Below are 20,730 nucleotides of genomic sequence, written 5' to 3' on the forward strand. Positions count from 1 at the left end.
GACCTTTGAACAAAATTGGTGGCCTCGGTCAACCACGGAGTAGCAACCATTGGCGATGTGGAATTTGTTCTACTGAGCCACGCCTGCGATCATGGGATTCGAAATGCATTTAACCAATAAAGAGTTAGAAAGCCTATTGAAGAAATTGAACGGAATTGTTCATTTATAATTTAGTACTAGGAAATTTTAATAAAGCATTTCGGGTTCGATGTTGAAAGGTGGATGTGAGTAGTCATTCAAGCTAAGCTAAGCTAAGCAAAATTTTGAAAGGCTTTCTAAAGTATGACTTCCATTTCGTTTGGGGCAAAGTGCGCATATGTGTGTACCCAAACGAGCCGTTTAACGTTTAATAAGTGTTTATTAATTCAAGGGCTTCCGAAAGTGTTTGCCAGGTAAAAACACTTCTTTTCTACTTCACAGATGGTAAAATGTATTGCTACGCGCAGTGCTGCCAGATATACTGATTTTCTTTTTTTTTTATTTACAACTAGTTTATTAAAGGCCTTTTACTTTTACAAAGTTTAAATGTGCCGAGGGTCTTTGTATCACTGGTTAGTAGGGAGGGGGCCGTAATAGTCGCGGCGACTCAACAGTTAAAAAAAATTAAATAAGGGAAAAGGAAGGGATATATTCTTCGATATCAGTTTTCCATTACTGACGTTCTTGTGAATGGTTAATGAAATCTATATTAAATTAAGGAATTTTTAATATATTGGTTTATATTCAAGTTATGTTATTCAACATATTTATATTCAACATATAAATATCTTTAAAATTGTTGTGATGAAAACTGCATATAAATTTAAACAAACATGAAACATGGTTAAAGATAAGCAGACATGGCGCGTTTTGTCCTGCTTAGACATGTTCATTAAAAATTGTTTAAAATAACAGGAAAAAAATTAATAAAGAAATTTTTCGTTGTGTGATGATTGTCAAGACCAATGTTCATCATTGGACCAGATGCCAGGTAAATGTTTTGCTGTTAGATTCCTTTATTCCTTACGAGAAAAGTTGAAAAAATGCAAGAAAAATTCCTTAAAAAATTGGTTTTGTTTTTCGTCAAATTTACGCAACATAGAAAACTTAGAAGGTCCACAAATGTTTATAAACGCATAGAAATGTAAATAGAACAAACTGGCATTTTCAGAAATGTTGAACAATGTTTGTTTAGTGAAATACTGATGGTGGCGCATCATGTCCCGACTGCGCATTTTATACCCAGTTCCCCTATTATGTTCTGTTCAATGCATAAATGCAATATTGTTTATTGGCATAACGTAATATTGGAGTGTTTTTTTTACTCAGCATACTTTTTCCTTATAATTTAACTCCTTCCACGTTGAAAGCAAAATCCATTGTCGAAAGAACAGCCAAAAATCGGAACCTACACATGATCATGAAAGGAATTTCGAAGCCCGTTTAGTAAAATCACTATTTGCATTTCAAGCATAAATAAAGTTGAATGATAAAAAATATGCTAATGCTCATGCTCATGAAGATTTTTTTTTTAAAAGGCTTGTGCTGATAGCATTCAAAATTAAACCAAAAACTTGAGGTATATTTTTTATTTCTGAATATTGACGAAAATTACGAAAATTAAATAATAGAGTCTGGGTGAATCCTACCTAACCTAACCTAAGGGTCCAGCGCCGATTGACCGGCGCATAGGGCTGAGATAAAAGATCTCCACTGCTGGCTATCCGGAGCCAGCGTCTTCACTTGCTGCCAGCCAAGGTTCTCGTCAACTGTGCGGATTTCAGCGGCTAGACTTCGCCGCCACGAGCTTTTGGGCCTGCCTCTTCTTCGATGCCCATCTGGATTCCAGTCAAGCGCCTCTCTGCAAATCTCGTTTTCATCTCTTCGCAGCGTGTGCCCAATCCATCTCCACTTACGTTCCCGAATCTCGATTTCTAGCGCCTTTTGATGACACCGGCGATGAAGTTCAACGTTTGAGATCCAGTTGCCAGGCCACCAAGCGCGGATGATGTTCCGCAGGCAGCGATTCACAAAAACTTGCAGTTTTCGCGTCGTCACCGCATATGTGCACCAAGTTTCACACCCGTACAGCAATACGGATTTGACGTTTGAGTTGAAGATTCGGATCTTAGTTCGTAGAGAGATCTGGCGTGACCGCCAGATGTTTCGGAGACTCGCAAACGCAAATCGGGCTTTTCTGATCCGGGTTTCGATGTCCTTCTTGGTACCACCATCAGGCGTAATCTGGCTACCAAGATACTGGAAGCACTCCACTGTCTCAACCTGTTGTCCAGCTACCACGAAATTGGAACGATTTTCTGTATTGATTTCCATCGACTTGGTCTTTCCGACATTAATTTTGAGACCTGCTGCCTTGGAGCTTTCGGTGAGGTCGTCGAGTTTGCTCTGCCTCTGTTGTGTTTGGGCGAGCAAAACAATATCGTCTGCCAAGTCAAGGTCGTTCAGTTGCTCCATTGTTGAAGGATTCCACGGCAATCCTCGGTTTGGTCTACAGTCAATCGATCCAGTCAAGATCTCATCCATTACGATTAGAAAAAGCAGCGGTGACAAAATACATCCTTGTCTCACTCCAGCAGTTACCGGGATTGGTTCGGACAAGACACCGTTGTGCAAGACCTTGTACGAAAATGCCTCGTACAGTGCTTCGATGAGATGGACTAGTTTCTCTGGGACCCCTCGTCGTCTAAGAGCAGCCCAGATGTTTTCGTGGTTCAGTCTGTCAAATGCTTTTTCGAAATCAACGAACACCAGCAGAAGAGAGTCCTGGAATTCGTTGATTTGTTCCAGTATTATTCGTAGCGTTGTGATGTGGTCCACACATGATCGTCCGGATCGGAATCCAGCTTGTTGCCGTCGGAGTGTAGCGTCGATTTTTTCCTGGATCCTGTTCAGGATCACTTTACAGAGTACTTTGAGGGTTGTACAGATCAAAGTTATGCCACGCCAGTTACCGCACTCTGTTAGGTCTCCTTTCTTTGGGACCTTTACGAGGGTACCCTGCATCCAGTCGGCCGGGAATGTTGCAGTATCCCAAATGTCAGCGAAAAGACGGTGCAACATTTGTGCTGACAAGGCAGGGTCGGCTTTGAGCATTTCAGCAGGAATGCAATCGATTCCAGGCGCTTTGTTGGATTTCATGTCCTTGATTGCCGCTTCTATTTCAGCCAGCGAGGGCGCTTCCGAGTTGACGCCATTAATGCGACTTACTGTGGGCGCCTCGAGCTGCGGGTTCTGTTGGCCACCGCTATTTGTAACTCGGAAAAGTTGATCAAAATGCTCAGTCCAACGCTTGAGCTGATCTGTTCGATCTGTCAGCAGCTGGCCTGCTCGGTTTTTCAGCGGCATTCTTGCATTAGTCCTTGCACCACTAAGGCGGCGAGAGATATCATATGATAATCGGATATCTCCAATGGCGGCGGCTCTTTCTCCCTCTTCGGCTAGGGAGTTTGTCCAGGCTCTCTTGTCTCGTCTACAAGCTCGTTTAACTACCTTTTCCAGCTCCGCATATCGTAAGCGGGTGGCTGCTTTGGCTGACCCGGTACATGCCTGCTCAATTCCGACTTTCGCCTTTCTCCGATCATCGATCATCCTCCAGGTTTCATCCGACATCCATTCACTTCGTCTTCCACAAACTTTACCGAGAGTACCATGGCTCGTCGTGATAAAGGCATTCTTGATTCCACACCACTGTTCTTCGACTGTTCCGTCTGTCGGCAACTCCGAGGCTCGGGATTCTAGCTGTTCAACCTATGCCCTTTTCACCTCTGGATTCTCCAACCGGCGGACGTCGTATCGACACCCGACTTTCTGCTCGCGCCGTTGGACACGCGCAACTCTCAGTCGTATCTCGCCAAGGACGAGGTGATGGTCAGATGCAATGTCTGCGCTTCGTTTGTTGCGGACATCAAGAAGGCTCCTTCTCCATTTTCGACTGATGCAGATGTGGTCAATTTGATTTTCTGTTCGGCCATCTCGGGATACCCAAGTGACCTTATGTGCTGGTCGATGGGGGAAGAGCGATCCACCGATCACCATGTTGTTGTTGCCACAAAATTCTACAAACAGCTCTCTGATAATTATCACAAAAAAATTATTTTAAGTGCGGCCCGCCGGCAAGATTTCAAATTTAAATTGGCCCCATGGTTCAAAAGGTTGCTCACTCCTGCTCTAAACTTGCTAAGCGAAACACAAGGTTTCATATTGGAGGTCTATAATCAGAAACAATGTCAGTAGGTATAAGTTATGACTTGATCCTTGACTTATTTAGAAAGCATCTTAACCCTTTCGTTACCATGTTAGCGCAAGTGATCCACAACTTTGCAAAGCTCGCATTTGTAGTGGGCATTTCGGATCAACACCATTCCCAGTGTACATATTGTCGCTCACTATTTTAAAATTATTTTGGGTGCTGAATCCCCAAACCAGAGTTTTCATCAACATCAACGACATCACTAACGACATTTCATGTTGACCAGACATCTATCAAAACATCTTCCAAGTGTCGGAACTAGAGATGTATCGAATATTCTGTCGGCCGAATACCACCGAAAAACCGTTAAGCCAAATATTCGGCTCACCGAATAGTTGAGCTAAGTATTCGGCCGAATAGGCCGAATATCTAGTACAGATCAAATATCTACACTCTAAGCGGATACAACCCAAAACCAAGTTGTAATGCCGCAAAATCGGATGAAACTGGCTCCCGACGAAAATAAGTTTGGAGGGGTTTTCCCAAACTTGAGAATCGAGCTCTTTCTCACACCCCAAAATCGAGAAAGCCATTCTGACGAGAAAACGATATTTATTTGCCGCTCATAGCATTTCAAATGGACATATATTTATTCAAAAAAGACAAATGCGTTGCTTGAAGGTTTTTTTAATTCTTATTTCATTTAGTTTTTACCACTTTGTGTTTAATTGTGTGTTATCATGGTGAAATTTTTCGAGCTCTGTAATGAGAATGGAAAACAAAGAAAAAAGAAAATATTAGAATGAAAAAGATAAATCTATAAAAAAATATAATGATTAAGTACAAAACAAAAGTATGCGATATTCATTGAGTTGTTAAAGAAATTGATAATATAAAATATTGATAAAAATCGATTATATATTCTTACTTACAAATCTTCTGTTAACAATTTTTTCTAGACTTACCTATCTGTATTTTGGGTGATATCCCCGTTCAATTTGTTGGTCCGTTCCTCCAATTTCCTACAATTCTTTCCAAATTTTAACAATTGATGTTGCTGGAAATAGAGAAAAATGGTTTTGAATTACACTTTTTACTAATTAATGACTGTATTCAATGTTTTATAAGTATACTTACGCTTTTTTCATTGGAAAAAAAAATTATACAAAAACAAACAGCGCGGCGGCAAGAAACGAAACAAATTCTGAACGATAAGTTTTTGGGGGCATCAGTTCAAACTGTGAACTTTGATTTTGGGGTGTTGACAGCAGCCCAAAATTAAGAACGGCAGCTAAACTTTGTTTTGATGCCCGGGCATTCTTAATTTTGGGTTGTTTTGATTCTGAGTGTACTAAAATTTTTCAAATGATTTGGGATAATTTACAAAATATCCAAAAGTAATGTTGTAAAAGCTACACAATAATTAAAACTTATGGTTTCAGCAAAACATCTAAGGTGTATCTTTCACTGTAGATCGTGCAGGAAAATGTTGACAAGTATCGCTTTATACATTGATTATAGTTTATTCCAGATTTTCTGGATATATTCAAGCTTGTTCATAAATCCAGTTTAGATTCCAGATAAGTCAAATCTGGCCGGAGTGTCCAGATATTGTTCAAAACATCCCGAATTTCGCTCGGGTTTATTCAGGTTATTTGCTAAATCAAATAAAAAACTCAAATAAAAAAAATAGATTTAGCGTTCAATAACGATTTTTCAATTTTTTTACAATAAACATAAACTTTGCCCTTTTTTAATTTTTTTTTCAAAAATCGTCCTGAATGCCTGACCGTGTGGTTAAAAGTATGTGTGTTCTTAAGGTTGAATATAATTTTTCTTTTTAACAACTATTTTGAAGATATCTTACTCAAATTCTAATTCATTATCAAAGAAGCAATTTCAAATAGAACCTGTTTCAACACATTTTGTCCCAGATTTCACAGGAACACAATCTCTTTGGTGATAAACGCCCTAGAAGCGACTAGTCATCTGATGTCTTTCCAGTTATTGGTAACATTTTAAAAATCAGAAAGACCCCTACTTAAAAACTATCTTGTAATAATATCATCTAGTTGAAATTAATCGACTCAAAAACATGAGAGGCATTGATATGGAAGAAATAGAAAGCATTGAAATAATCGCTTAAATTTTTTTTCATTCAAAACTCAATTAAATATTTGAATTCGACCGAATATTCGTTTGGCCGAATAGTTGAAACGGTCAATATTCGGTATTTGGCCGTTCGCCGAATACCACTATTTGGAACATCTCTAGTCGGAACCAAACCAAAAGAAAGGTTTGCCGATTGCCAAGGTGTCTGATGAATTTTTCATGGTCGCTGGTTCGCAAGGTCGCCAATCCCCAGCGCGAAAACTTCGGATTCCAACTGCATAGACAATATATGAATGAAGATTAGACTGCCCCAAATTTGTATGGGAAATTCAAAACCTGTGAAATGTTATGCGCTGCAGGTTAAAATTGATCCTAGGCCTAGTACAAGATCTCATGCCAAATTTGGGCCAGATCGGATCACGTTTAGGGGTCGCTCAACGAGCCTGAAGTTTGTATGGGATTTTGAGACATTTTGTTCGGGCGAAACATGAAAAACCAGTTTTTCATCAATAACTTTGGTTCCCGTTGGCCGATTTCTTTCAAAAACGGGTTTTCTTAAAGGTTAAATTATGAAAAGTATTTTATCCAAAGACTGCATTTCAATTAGAGTTAAGATAAGAAAGTTATAAGGCTTCAAAAATGGGTTAACTTTTTTAAGGATGGTATTCATCACTGTTAATGAGTCGAGGCGGTCGAACATATTGACGCCTCATTAACAGTGCTGAATACCACCGTTAAAAAAGTTAGCCCATTTTTGAAGCCTTATAACTTTTTTATCTTAACTTTTATCGAAATAGAGTCTTCGGATGAAATACTTTTCATAGTTTAGGCTTTAAGAAAACCCGTTTTTGAAAGAAATCGGCCGACGGGAACCAAAGTTATTGATGAAAAACTGGATTTTCATGTTTCTTCCGAACAAAATGTCTTTAAATCCCATACAAACTTCAGGCTCGTTGAGCGACCCCTAAACGTGATCCGATCTGGCCCAAATTTGGCATGAGATCTTGTACTAGGCCAAGGATCAATTTTAGGTTGCAGCGTATAACTTTTTCAAAAGTCGGGTCATTTGGGGCACTCTAATGAAGATGCATTGACAATTTGTTCAATATTTGAAGAAAATCCATTCACTAGTTTTTGCTCGGTAGATCTGCACAAAACTCGTAATTTTTTAAAATAAAATATTTTATTTGTGGTTATTCGATGTTCAATAATTTAACATGTGTTCATAATTATGTATTCTCAAATAAAAACACTGACGTGCAGAAAGATGATAAGCAGAATCCAATGATGGTTTACTGAGATTTCATCTAAAACATACAATTTTTTTCAATAAGGCAGGAACAAATTACAAATTATTCTTTTGGCAAACCCCCCTCCCCCTAAATTTTCCAAAAATCAGAAGTGAGGAAGATTAAAATTTAAAGAATTTTATTGGAAAGGAGGGGGACAGTATCGAAAAGTTCTAAGCATTCCAAGTTCTAAGCAAAACCATTTTTCGATAGTGTTGTTTTCAGTGTCGAAAATTTCATTGTTTAGCACTGAATTGCATAAATAACCGTTTGAGCACTCTATTCATCTGTAATACCAAAACCATATTTTAAAAATATACACTGCATAAAAACTCTATAGCTTCCCCGGTTCCTGCTCCCTCGCGAAGACTATTTAATTCACGAAAACAATCGTTAACCCATCGATGCTAAATGCTATACAGCTAATCTACGTCTCGCGCTGTGAAGACATAAGACAGGCCAATGAAAATTATCTCTGTTTATCTTTCTAGCGCTAAATAAGCTACGCTTTCAGTGTGCAATGATTCATATATTTTGAAATTATGAAAAACTCAAGTTCGCCTCGAAGAATTTCGCAGTGATTGCACTGTTGTTGCCATTCCAGCAGAATAATTCTAGTTTAGTTGTGTGTGTGTGTGCGTGTATATGTTTAGGAAGTGTATCCGGTCGGTATCATGATCAAACTGAAATCATTATTCCGTAGAGGTCAAGGTCCTTCGGGATCGAAGCATTCATCGCAATCGGCTAACAACATCGCGTCGGCCAATGGCGCCACCATCAAGGGCGCTTCATCGGTTTCGAGCCTCGATTGCGTGGGCGTAGCTGCAGCGCCGAAATCAAACGGCAAAAATAATCGTGCATTCCACGGGTCCAAGGACAAGCTCGACCAGTACGGTGGTCCGAATCTGCACCACCACCTACCACATTCCAAAGGCTCGAAAGAAAAGCTGAACGATTTTAAAGGTTTCGGCAAAGAAAAGGGCAGTGGCGCTCGAATCATTTCCAAATCGTGTAATCAAATGCCTCTCGTGCAACCGCACTCGCCGCTAGAATCGTTTCAAGGGGCGGCCACTCAACCGCTTCATCGGAGCGATTTGGATCAACGAGACGATGATGCCTATTCGAGTGCTACTGAGGAGATAGTACTTCCTAAGGACCTGACGGCCATAAACTTTGATGGACCTATGGAGGTATGTATATTTTTTTGTAGTTTTTTTTTTGGTATTGGGGAGCAGTCTTGAAAATTTTCGTTTTCATTTACCTGACAACGCCGAATTTTGAAATAACACCTCAGTCACCCAGTTTTTTTCCCGCGGTTTATGATAAACAAACTAGAGGTGCGTTCATGAAAATCACACTCTATTCCAATTCGAAATTTCTTTTTTCAGTTTCCTCCACACTCATTCGTATACCGTTTTCACTGAAAATGAATATTTGAGAATAACGTTTTCATGGTGACCGGAGTGAAAATGAAAGGAAATAAAAAACATAAAACCCGCGCTTGAAAATTTATTAACGTTTCACTCACTTTTTTACTTTAAAATTATCCTTTTTTGTTCGTTTCGTTCGTTTTTTTTAATCTATAGAAAATTTAATTTAAATTTGTATTTCCTTTATGCTTTCAATATTTACAACAAATTTTAAAATTTCTTATTGTTATTAGTTTCTTATTCATGATTCAAGAAATCACTCATTTCCCAACCTGTAAGTATTAATAAGCTTTCAACGATGAATTGAACATGTTGTTTTATAGATATCTGAGGTTATTATTATAGTGAAATGAATTTTTTTAGCCTTTATTTTAATAACTAAAAGAATTTTCAACCTGAAAAATTACTGGAACTCCTGAAATAAAATTGATTTTCTTCTTTTGATCAAATTAAATTAAATCCTTGTACCCTAAACTGCCCCAAATTTGGTTGAGAAATTTCAAGCTAGGGAAATGTTATGCGCTGCAAGCTTAAATTGATAGGACAAGGTCTCATGCCGAATTTGTATAGGATTTTGAGACATTTTTTTTGGGAGGAACAGGAAAATCCAGTTTTTCATGAATAACTTTGGTCCCCTTCGGCCGATTTCTTTTAAAAACGGTTTTTCTTAAAGCCTGAACTATGACAAATATTTCATCCGAAGATTGCATTTCGAGTCTTATGATAAAAAAGTTATTAAACTAAAAAAATGGGGGAACTTTTTTCAGGGAGATATTCATCACTGTCAATGCTGCGCCAAATGCTCGATGTAGTGTCTATCATTCATTAATAGTGATCAATATCACCCTTAAAAAAGATAACTATTTTTTGAAGCTTTATAACTTTTGTGTCTCAACTTGAATTGAAATGCAGTATTGACATGAAATATTTGTCATAGTTTAAGCTTTAAGAAAAACCGTTTTCAAAAGAAATCGGCCGAAGGGGGCCAAAGTTATTCATGAAAAACTGGATTTTCATGTTCCTGGCGAACAAAATGTCTCAAAATCCCATACAAAATTTAGGCTCGTTACGCGACCCCTTCCCGTGATCCGATCTGGCCCAAATTTGGCATGAGACCTCGTACTAGGCCTAGGATCAATTTAAGCCTCCAGCGTATAATTTTTTCAAATGTCGGGTCGTTTGGGGCACTCTATTGTACCCATATGTTTAAAATAAATCCTCCCAAGTTCAAAATGGTATTTTTCCTAATCAGGAATCCACAGTTCAAAGCGTTTTTAAGTAAATATTTCCTTAAATTCAAAATATTACAGCGTAATTTTTCAATCAAGCCTTCAATTGAAAATGATGAAAAGGAATGTTTGCCGGATGAAAATGAAAAAAAATCGCCTTGGCTAGGAATCGAACTCGAGTTAACTGAATGTCCCTCCGACATCTTACCAATAGGTCAAATCGTCAGATGAAAATAGTCAAGCTGTAGCTCTATATTACAGTTGACTTCATCGAATTGAATTCGCTACAAGATTGTACGGCAAAAAAAAACGCTCATCGTGCCCCGATTAATGATGCTTGTACTGCCCCAGGGAGGGGGGTTCTCTTTATGTCCCCACAGTGACTGTTTTTCAGCTTTCGGCAAAAAAAATTATAATGCATTTTTAAACGTTTTGATCTACTTTTTCAAGTTTCAGCCAGTTATGAAGTAGACTTTTGAAGTGTCTAAACACGAAGCAATGATGTGACTTACATATTTTAGCTGTTTTCTGTGGTTAAATAAGCGTTCTTCTTAAGGTGGCTATCATGCTCTTATCTCTCCTTCCTACCTTTTTATTGCTCTATGAAGGACCAAACCGACACTCAATCATGAATAAAATCATAAGAATCAGTATTACAATATGTTTTTTTGATCACACGAATTTTTCGTTATTCAGTTTTCCCATAAAATCTTTATAGAAGGACAAGTTCCGGAGAAGCCACATAAAAAAAACCAAAACAATAAATATTAAAATGATTATTCATGGTCAGGGGTTGAATTCATCCCTATTCATACTCAGGATTTAGACTCAAAGTAAGGATCGGGATATAGAATTTGTTAAATTTTACTGAATTCAAAAATACCGAAGCAAAATTTTAATTTGTAATCCACTTTCTTATCCAAATAAAGTTCAAATCCATATTCGAGTTCTGGAATAAAGATTCCACATTGTAAATCAATTCATAATTCTGAATCCAGCATTAATTCAGACATAAAATTCATCAAACTTTCTTTTGATGAAAAGTGTGATAAAGTAAGAACTAATATTTGGTTTCAGCATCAGTTCCATAACAAATATCATACAATAATTTTTTCCTTCTTTCATAGCTGGGAATATAAGCTATGAAAGAAGGAAAAAATCCTTGTATGATATTTGAACCAGGTTGACAAGAAAAACTGTAGTTTTTAAGTAAACTCGGGAAAAATATTAATGGATCATTTTCTCCATATAAATATTAATATTATATCGTTTATTTTACAAATTAAGCAACAAACATCGTTATCGATATACCACACTAAAAGCAAGTTCACTGGTGTTGGGAAAAAGTGGTAGAAATTTTGACGTTTTGAAAATTTTACCATGCAAAAATGTTTTCAAGATCTCTGGGTGTTGTATTTTTTTACAGCACTGTTTTCTATTTCAGCCGTATGTGATAGATATATTGCTATTTTTGCATCACAGCATGCGAAAATACAACACGTGTTGTAGAAAAACTTGAAGGCCACAGATCTTGAAAATGTTTTTGTATGGCAAAATTTTCAAAATGTGTAAAAAGTGACAACTTGCTCTAATCGCAATAAAATCTGAAAACCACGATATGCGAAAAACTTTTTTCAAATTTCCACATGACTGGACAAAATAACATCCCTGATCACAGTAACCCGGGTTAATCTGGTTGCTGCTTTACCTGGCATCAGCGATGCCACACATACCGATTTTCCGGTATTTATACCGATTTTTTAACAAAATTTTGACCAAGAATCGGTATATACCGATTACCGATTTTTGGCAAAACATACCGATTTCATACCGATTTTTAAGATTTGAACTCAAAATTCATTCCACTTCAACATTTCCACTTCATTCAAGCTATCCTCGTAAAAATCCCGTAGAAAGAAGACAGTTCGGTAGCTGGCGTGGCGTAACTTTGATCTGTACAACTTTTAAAGTATTCTGCAAAGATCTCCACGGCTCACTCTCATAATTCGTTCAGTTGTTCGTGCTGTTTTGTTCCTTTGTTCTGTCAAATGATGCACTATTATGGTACTCAACCTCAAAGCCAATGGACTAAGCTCAAGGCTGATATTTGACCTTCTGCGACTGCCAATAGAAGTTCCTCAAGGTCAATCTCAATTGACGATCGCATTAATGCTCTTGTCTCGTGAGATGCTTACTTTTTAAGGAAATACATACACCGTTTGAATATAATCATAATCCTTGTTCAACTTGTCGCCACAATGGGATACACGGTATGTAACCCAAGTAACAATTTTAGTTTTATAAGAAACTGGAAGGGTACTCCCAAACTGCGCTATAAAACAACGTTTAGTTTTATAACCCCCATTAAAACATCTTTAAAACACTTACAAGTGTAAAAAGGCCCACCTACAGGAGGTTCTGGAGAATACTTTATAATGACCTTATACAACCAGATGGGCTCAAAAGTTCTTTCCCGAAAGCTTGTTCTAGATAACGAGTTCTTAATGCAGCAAACAAAAATGTTCATGAAATATTTTTTTCGTAAAAGGGTTTTGAAATAGCATTAAATAAAATAAAATTATCTGACTCAAAAAAATCTAATTTACTTTTTTTCTACCAAGATATGATGTTAATCTTTCAAATATCATGATCGGTTTTTTCGTTACCTTCATGACAGATGTTTATGCGCTATTAATTTTATCGATTATTTTTTCAAAAAACTCATAATTTACTTTACTTACTTTTACTTACCTCCAATATTTTCTAAAATAGAAGATTGTTATAATTTTTTTTTAAATATTAGATGAGTCTGGATGATTTTATTGTCCATATTTAGTTCATAAAGTCAGTACTCGATGTAGTATTCAGTTCAAAAAGTTTTATTTGGAGTAATTTATGATAAATAATGAGATATATTACAATATTCGACGGTAAAAGAATTAAAATTTCCATCATTGCATGAACAAAATGGCGATAATTGGAAATGCCTCTCTCACTTGAAGAAACCCATAATGAGTCCGAATGTTCTGGACGAATGTCATTTTAGGAGCTATCTTTCCTTCTGAACATCAGTTTTGCTCCTTATAAAACCAAAAGATCCTGTCACAGATCTTTATAAGTGTTCTTTTTAACAGCTTCGAGCAATATCCCATATTGAATGATACAATATTTTTCTCCGGAAGCGATCATAATTTTATCCTAACACATTTTCCGTATAACATCAAAAGACCTCAAAATACGCCTAAATTTAGACATAAAACAGATTTTCCGAGACTCAATCAACTTCTTACCATGCGTTTCTCTCCATCATATATGGGTACCTTTGATAATCCTGATAATTTTTATAATTACTTTCACAATACATTAACTAAAACTTTAGCCGAATGCACAGAACAAGTTCAAATTAAATCTCATGAATACAAGATCAACCCATGGATGACCGATCAACTTCTTACATTAATAAAATCTAATAGGAATTTGAGAAATAAAAAAAGAAAACTGTTAAGATTGGGTAGATTTGTTAATGAAATTGATAGTAAAATACGTGATCTTGAAAATAGAATCAAACTTTATTCTCAAACCTTAAGGAATAAATATTATGAAAATAAATTTGCTAATTCCCGAAATTCTAAGCAAACGTGGAATACAATCAACGAAGTTCTAGGTCGTTCGAATTCCATCACATTAGTACATGAACTTCATGACAACAATATGCAAATTATCTCAGACAAACAATCCATAGCTAATAATTTCAATAGTTATTTTTCAACCATCGGAAAAAATATGGCATCCAAAATTATCTTAAATAGTAATGATACAATTAACAAGTATAATACTCTATCCAGTTCTGCCAGCACATTTTTCCTCTCACCTACAGATGAAATAGAAATATCCTCCCTAATTAAATCATTTTGCAATCACACTAGTTCAGGTCATGATAATATTAGTGTCTATGTCCTAAAGTCCGTTAGTGACATCATAAGTCCTGTTCTATCTGATATTTTTAATTTTTGTTTTGAACGTAGTATTTATCCTAATAGTCTCAAAATAGCAAAAGTAACACCCATTTTTAAATCCGGAAATCCTTCATTTTGCAATAATTATCGTCCTATTTCAATATTATCAGTAGTTAACAAAATATTAGAAAAAATATTAGCGAAAAGATTACAATCCTTTTTAAACAGCAACAATTTTTTCTATTCCATGCAATATGGCTTTAGAGAAAAATCTTCCACAAATAATGCAGTTATTGAGCTTATTAATAACATCCAATTGAACCTCGATAAAAAAGAAGACGTTCTTGGCCTATTTTTGGATTTATCCAAAGCGTTTGACACGGTTGACAGGAAAATCCTTCTTGAAAAACTTAATTTTGCTGGAGTACGTGGAGCTCCATTAGCCTTGATCAATAGCTACCTTACGAACCGATTTCAATATGTTAATGTAAATAGTTGTCGCAGTAGTTTATCATCAATTGATATTGGAGTTCCCCAGGGTTCTGTACTTGGACCATTGTTTTTTATAGTTTATTTAAACGATATGGCTGCTTTGCCACTTAAAGGAGTTCTCCGGTTATTTGCAGATGACTCTGCATTATTTTATAACAATAACAGCTCAGAAGAAAATGACAATAACCTGTGTTCCGATATGACATTATTGATCGATTTTTTTCGTATAAATAAATTAACTTTAAATATAGATAAATCTAACATCATAGCTTTCAAAACTTCTCAACGGCAAAATTCTAATCCCTTAATTCTTACTAAATCTGTTTTTCCTAGTTTGAAAGTTGTAACTGACTGTAAATATTTAGGAGTTATTTTAGATGACTGTTTGAATTGGAACTTACATATCGATAACTTATTACAAAAACTTAACAAAGTAACAGGTCTAGTTTGTAAAGTCAAACATAGGATTCCGTCTAATATTCTTCATATAATTTATCATTCACTTTTTCAGTCTTTATTAATGTACCTTATTTCTTCTTGGGGCAATGCTTGTAATACTCGAATTAATAAACTTCAAGTAGCACAAAATAAAATACTACGTCTTATCAATAATCTTCCATATCGCAGTCGTTCTGCTGAACTTTACAATGTAAATAATAACTTAATTCCTGTAAGAGGCCTGTACATATTTCAAATTTGTTGTTTTATTTATCTGAGCATTACAAATAGCACACACTGCAATGTATATTTTGATCGTACCAATCATCAATACTTAACCCGTAATAGAAATATGTTAACCCGCCCTTCGGTCAGTACAACTATTGGAGAACGTTCTTTAGCCTTCAGAGGCGTACAACTTTTTAATTTTCTTGAAGAAAAGTGTGGTCCGTTTCGCAATAATGGTCATTTCAAAAATTCTATAAAGCAGTTTCTTCTTAATTCCAATGTATCATCAACACTTTTAAAATCGTGCAATATTTTTTCATTATATCAAAATTAACCTGCATCATGTATATATTCGAATTTATGTTATTGTTCATTTAGTTTTAAGTTATTTTCATTGCTGAGTTTAATTTCATGATTTGTGTACATATTTTTTTTTTTTATCGCTTTATTATTGATTAGATCATAGACTATAGAATTTAAGATCAATAACAACTCCTTAAACGGCGAAGCCATTGGAGTACTATCTAAAATGTATTAATTTTATGTATCTGTTTGCAATAAATAAATAAATAAATAATATTTATTTCAGTGCAGTTGACAGTCGTAGCCAAAACAAAAGAAAAAAAAAGTCAAAATCAGAACTTGATTGAAATGGAAAGTTTCTTCTCCGAAAACGAATTATATTGCCCAACAAGTTAGTTTTTCTTAGTCTCCTGCGCTCGGATCGTAATTGTGATCGATTATAATAGTTTTACGATGATCTGCGGTGATTTGAAGACTGCACTACTGCCGATCGGGACCAGAGCAGAAAGAATGCAGCAAAGATTCTCTACGCATTTGACTGTCCAGGTCATACGACGCCAAGCCGTGAAGCCAGACGGTCATATAAGTGGAAGTGGAAGTTTTTCTTTATAAACGCGCGATATAAAGTTTTCGGATTTTAGTTAAAACTGATTTGGCAGTGCCAGTGATAATACAAATTAAAGATAAGTAAAAATAATTAATTAGAATAAGATAGAGAAAAAGCCTGAACTTAAAAAAAAGGAAGGGATTTATTAAGATTAATGATCAGAGAGAAACTAGGTAAGTTAGGTTAGGTTCATAATTTAGATGACTTAAAAACAAAATGGACGACGACATACAAAAACCAGAAATACCACCCGACAAAATAACGCTACCAGACCTTTCCACAACTGACGATGAATCGGATTTTCAAGGGTTCCCAGAAGAAGGACCATCCAATACATCAAAATCCAGGAAAAGGCAATTGGAAAAAGGCGAAGAAACTAATAAAAAATACAAAAACGGCGAATCGGAAACAGAAGAAAATTCCCCCATCATGAACCCCATAAAACCAAAAATGAACCAAATCGATCCAAACAAAAAATCTTCACCTGAAGAAAAGATTTGGATCAAAAATAATTTATACAACATCATTTTTATCGAACCAATCTCCACAAAACCCGAAGAAAATCTTCTGGAAGCAATGGAGATCGGTAAATTTCTTTTTGGACTTAACCTCAATCAATTCGCTGAAATCAAGAAAGCGGGTAAATTCAGATACAAGCTAACCTATAAATCACCCAAAGATGCCGAACCTATTTTAAACGCGACCCAGATTCTTAAAGCTAATAACTATAGGGCAATGATTCCTAAAATGTTGAAAGAGACCATAGGCGTAATCAGAAATATACCAACTTCAATTACCGATGATGAAATCTTCAAATTTGCTATCGCGGACAAAAAAATTATTAACGTTGATAGAATTAAAAGGAAAAATGGAAAATCACTTATTGATACTAATTCGGTAAAAATTACTGTCGAAGGTTCTGAACTTCCTAGGAACATTCAGATATTCGGCGTCAATAACAAACCTGAAATTTATTTATTTCCTATAAGAATTTGTCAAAATTGCTGGAGAATTGGCCATAAGGATAAAGCCTGTAAAAGTAAAAAGAGTTGTCAAAACTGCGGTAATATACTAGACGAAAAACATACAAATTGCGAAAACAAAAAACCTAAATGCAAAAATTGTGGAGGAGAACATCTCCCAAGTTTTAAAGAATGTCCGGAAAAAATCAGGAGACAAAATATAAGTAACATGATGACTATTAACAAATTAACATTCCTTGAAGCACAAGAGCACTACCCCAAAACAGCAAACCGTTTTTCCTTACTGCAGTCTACTGGCGAATTCCCTGAGTTGGAACGCTTAGGTACGACACAAAAAGGATTCAGACAAGTAGATCGGAACACAACAATTCAATATCAAAACATAATCAAAAACTATAAAACACAAAAACAAAAAACTTATCATACTGAAAAACCAATTCCAAAACGAATTGAAAAAGTTCAAAATTTTGAATTTCCGTCAGAACCAATTCAAAATAACCCCTACAAGACAACTGAATTCGAAAAAGTCACAACTGAAATCATTAATCAAGCAACAAAACAAGTGATGAATGTAGTAACATCATTAAACAAAAATATAACCAACATTGAAACAGACTTGTTAGAAATTAAAATAGGAACAATAATCAACAATATAATTAACCAAAAACACAAAGATACATCTGACTCAGAAATACAAACATAAAAAAAAAACAATTATTTAAAGGCATATTTTTCATCTTATCCCTCAACAAAATACTAATACATATACACTTCAAAAATGGATATTTTTAAACATAATCTAAATATTTCACAAATAAATATACGCAGTTTACGACCTTTACAAAAAAGAGAAATGATCAAAAAATACTTAGTACAGAATCAAATCCATATTTTTTTACTCCAAGAAACATGGATTAAGGACTCGGAGAATTACAAATTTTTAAATTACAAGTTCATAAAAAAATGTCGCCCAGAAGGATACGGCGGAGTTGGAATATTAGTCCATCCCTCACTCATTCTAGAAGAAATCAATCTAAATTTCATTGATTTAGAAATAATTGCAATCAAAATTAAGAACATTAAGAACCCAACAATCTTTATGTCAATTTATATACCCCCTGAAATAACGAATACACACTTTGAACAGCAAATTAACAACCTATTCAATTTTATACAAAATTGCCCAACTCAAGTATTGATAGGAGGTGACCTCAATGCGTACCACCCCACATGGGACTCTATTTCGAATAAGCTCAATAGAAGAGGAACAATCATAAGCGATCTCTTAGCGAATAATAATTTAATTTTTCTCAATAATGGAAAACATACCACATGGGCTGACATCAATCATTCTTCTTCAGCAATTGACCTAACTTTATCCACGATAGAATTAGCAGCAAAAATAAACTGGGAGATAAAAGATACAGATTTCGACTCAGATCACAAACTTATCGAATGCAATCTGATAGAGTATAACAAATTTGATAATAACAGTACACTAAATTTAATAAACAAAAACAAAGCCATTCAATATTTAAATGAAATTGATCCAAATAGTTTACAAGATGTAGAAGAAATGAACTCTAAAATTTCGGAGGCAATCTCAAATGCCACTTATAAATTAAAACCTGATGCAAACAAGAAAATAAGACCGTATTGGAACGATAAAATTAAGGAACTATATGAAATCAAAAACAAAAAACATATCATCTTTAGAAACAATTTAACATTAGAAAATAAAAAAGAATACAAAAAAGCAGAAACCAATTTCAAGAGAGAATTTAAGAAAGAAATTAAAAATTATAGGACAGAAATGCTAGAGAAAATAAACGATAACACACCTGTAAATGAAATGTGGAAAATTGTTAAATCTATTGAGGGAAACTTCAAACACAAAGATAACTTAGAAATCATGACAGATGAATTATTAGCAAATAAGTTCATGGAAATTAATTTCAACAAAGTTAATATAGAAAGATTTCAATCGAATAATTTTGAAACGGCAGAAGAGAAATATACCGGGAATATACCGATTATAAAAATGATAAATAATATTAAAAAGAAAAAGGACCGTTCAGCAGCAGGAGAAAACAAACTTTCATATTTTCTCCTAAAAAGAATTAATAAAGATCTTCTAATAAGAATACTAGAACTAACAAATAAAGTTTGGATGGAGGGGAGTATCCCAGAAGAGTGGCTGAAAATTAAAGTCATCCCTATTCACAAATTGAATAAAGACAAAACATTAGAAACATCATACAGGCCAATAGCGCTAATCAATACCAACTTGAAAATAATTAATTCGGAAATCAAAAACCGAATTGAAAAATTTGCAAACGAAAATGAACTAATTCCAAAATATTCATATGGGTTTCGAGCAGGATATTCTTCGATAGATTGCATAAACCACTTGAATTCGATCATCATGGAATCCAAAAGAAAAAAAATGAGAACAATATCTATTTTTCTAGACCTGTCGAAAGCTTTCGACTCTGTCGAAACAAACAAACTATTAAAAATCTTAGATAATAATAAAATACCTATCAAAATTATACTTTGGCTAGAACAATATTTAAAATCTAGAAAAATTTTACTACAAACCAATAGCAACACTATAATCAGAGAAAATAATCAAGGACTACCTCAAGGCTGTCCGTTATCTCCTATCCTGTTCAATTTTTATACAAAAGAACTTCACAACATTAACGATTCAAACAAAAATATCCTACAATTCGCGGATGATTTCGTACTGACCATTTCAAATAAAACGAAAGAAGCAGCCGAAGAGGAATGCAATAACACCTTAATAGACCTCACAGAAAAACTAAAAGATCTAGAAATAGAAATAAATATTGATAAAACTGCTGCAATATTGTTCGACGCTAAAATAAATGAACAAATCAACATAAAAATTAATGACACAACGATAAAACAGGTGAACAATCATAAATACTTAGGATACATGATTGACCCCAAAAATTCAAACAAGACACATATAAATTACCTCAACAATAAAATTAAAAAGCGTATCAATGTCCTAAAAGTAATATGTAAGAAAAATGAAGGAGCACATCCACAAACCGCTCTAAAAATAAATAAGGCTATCATCAGGTCACAATTGGACTATGGTATAACTATTTATGGTGGTACAGCAAAATCTAACCTTATCAAATTAAACACTACATTCAATGACTCTATTCGAACCTGCTTAAGGCTTTTGAAATCTACCCCGATTAACGTGCTATACGCAGAAGCAGGAGAAATGCCTATAAAAAAGAGGGCACAATGGTTAGCGAAAAAAGAGACAATCAAAGCATTCTCCAACAACAAACCTATTATCGAATACCTAAAAGAATTTCTAGAAATTGATATCCTTCCTAAAAAAGCTACATTATTAGAAATAACAACGTATCAAAACAACTATCTCATAGTACAAACTGCCAACAATCTAAATTATAACCCTAACTCAATCAA

The 20,730-nt window shown here is 35.0% G+C and overlaps 1 protein-coding gene across 1 annotated transcript in view; it reads left to right on the top strand.

The window, feature by feature from the left end:
- The window catches only part of LOC129752916 (uncharacterized), a 131,573-nt gene that overhangs the window by 56,429 nt on the left and 54,414 nt on the right, over positions 1 to 20,730 (top strand). Inside the window, exon 8 of the mRNA XM_055748706.1 lies at positions 8,244 to 8,780. Within this exon, the coding sequence (XP_055604681.1) occupies positions 8,244 to 8,780 (537 nt within the window). The remainder of the gene's footprint in view (positions 1 to 8,243; positions 8,781 to 20,730) is intronic.

Source organism: Uranotaenia lowii, chromosome 3 (genome assembly GCF_029784155.1).
Source record: "Uranotaenia lowii strain MFRU-FL chromosome 3, ASM2978415v1, whole genome shotgun sequence".
Classification (NCBI taxonomy): domain Eukaryota; kingdom Metazoa; phylum Arthropoda; class Insecta; order Diptera; family Culicidae; genus Uranotaenia; species Uranotaenia lowii.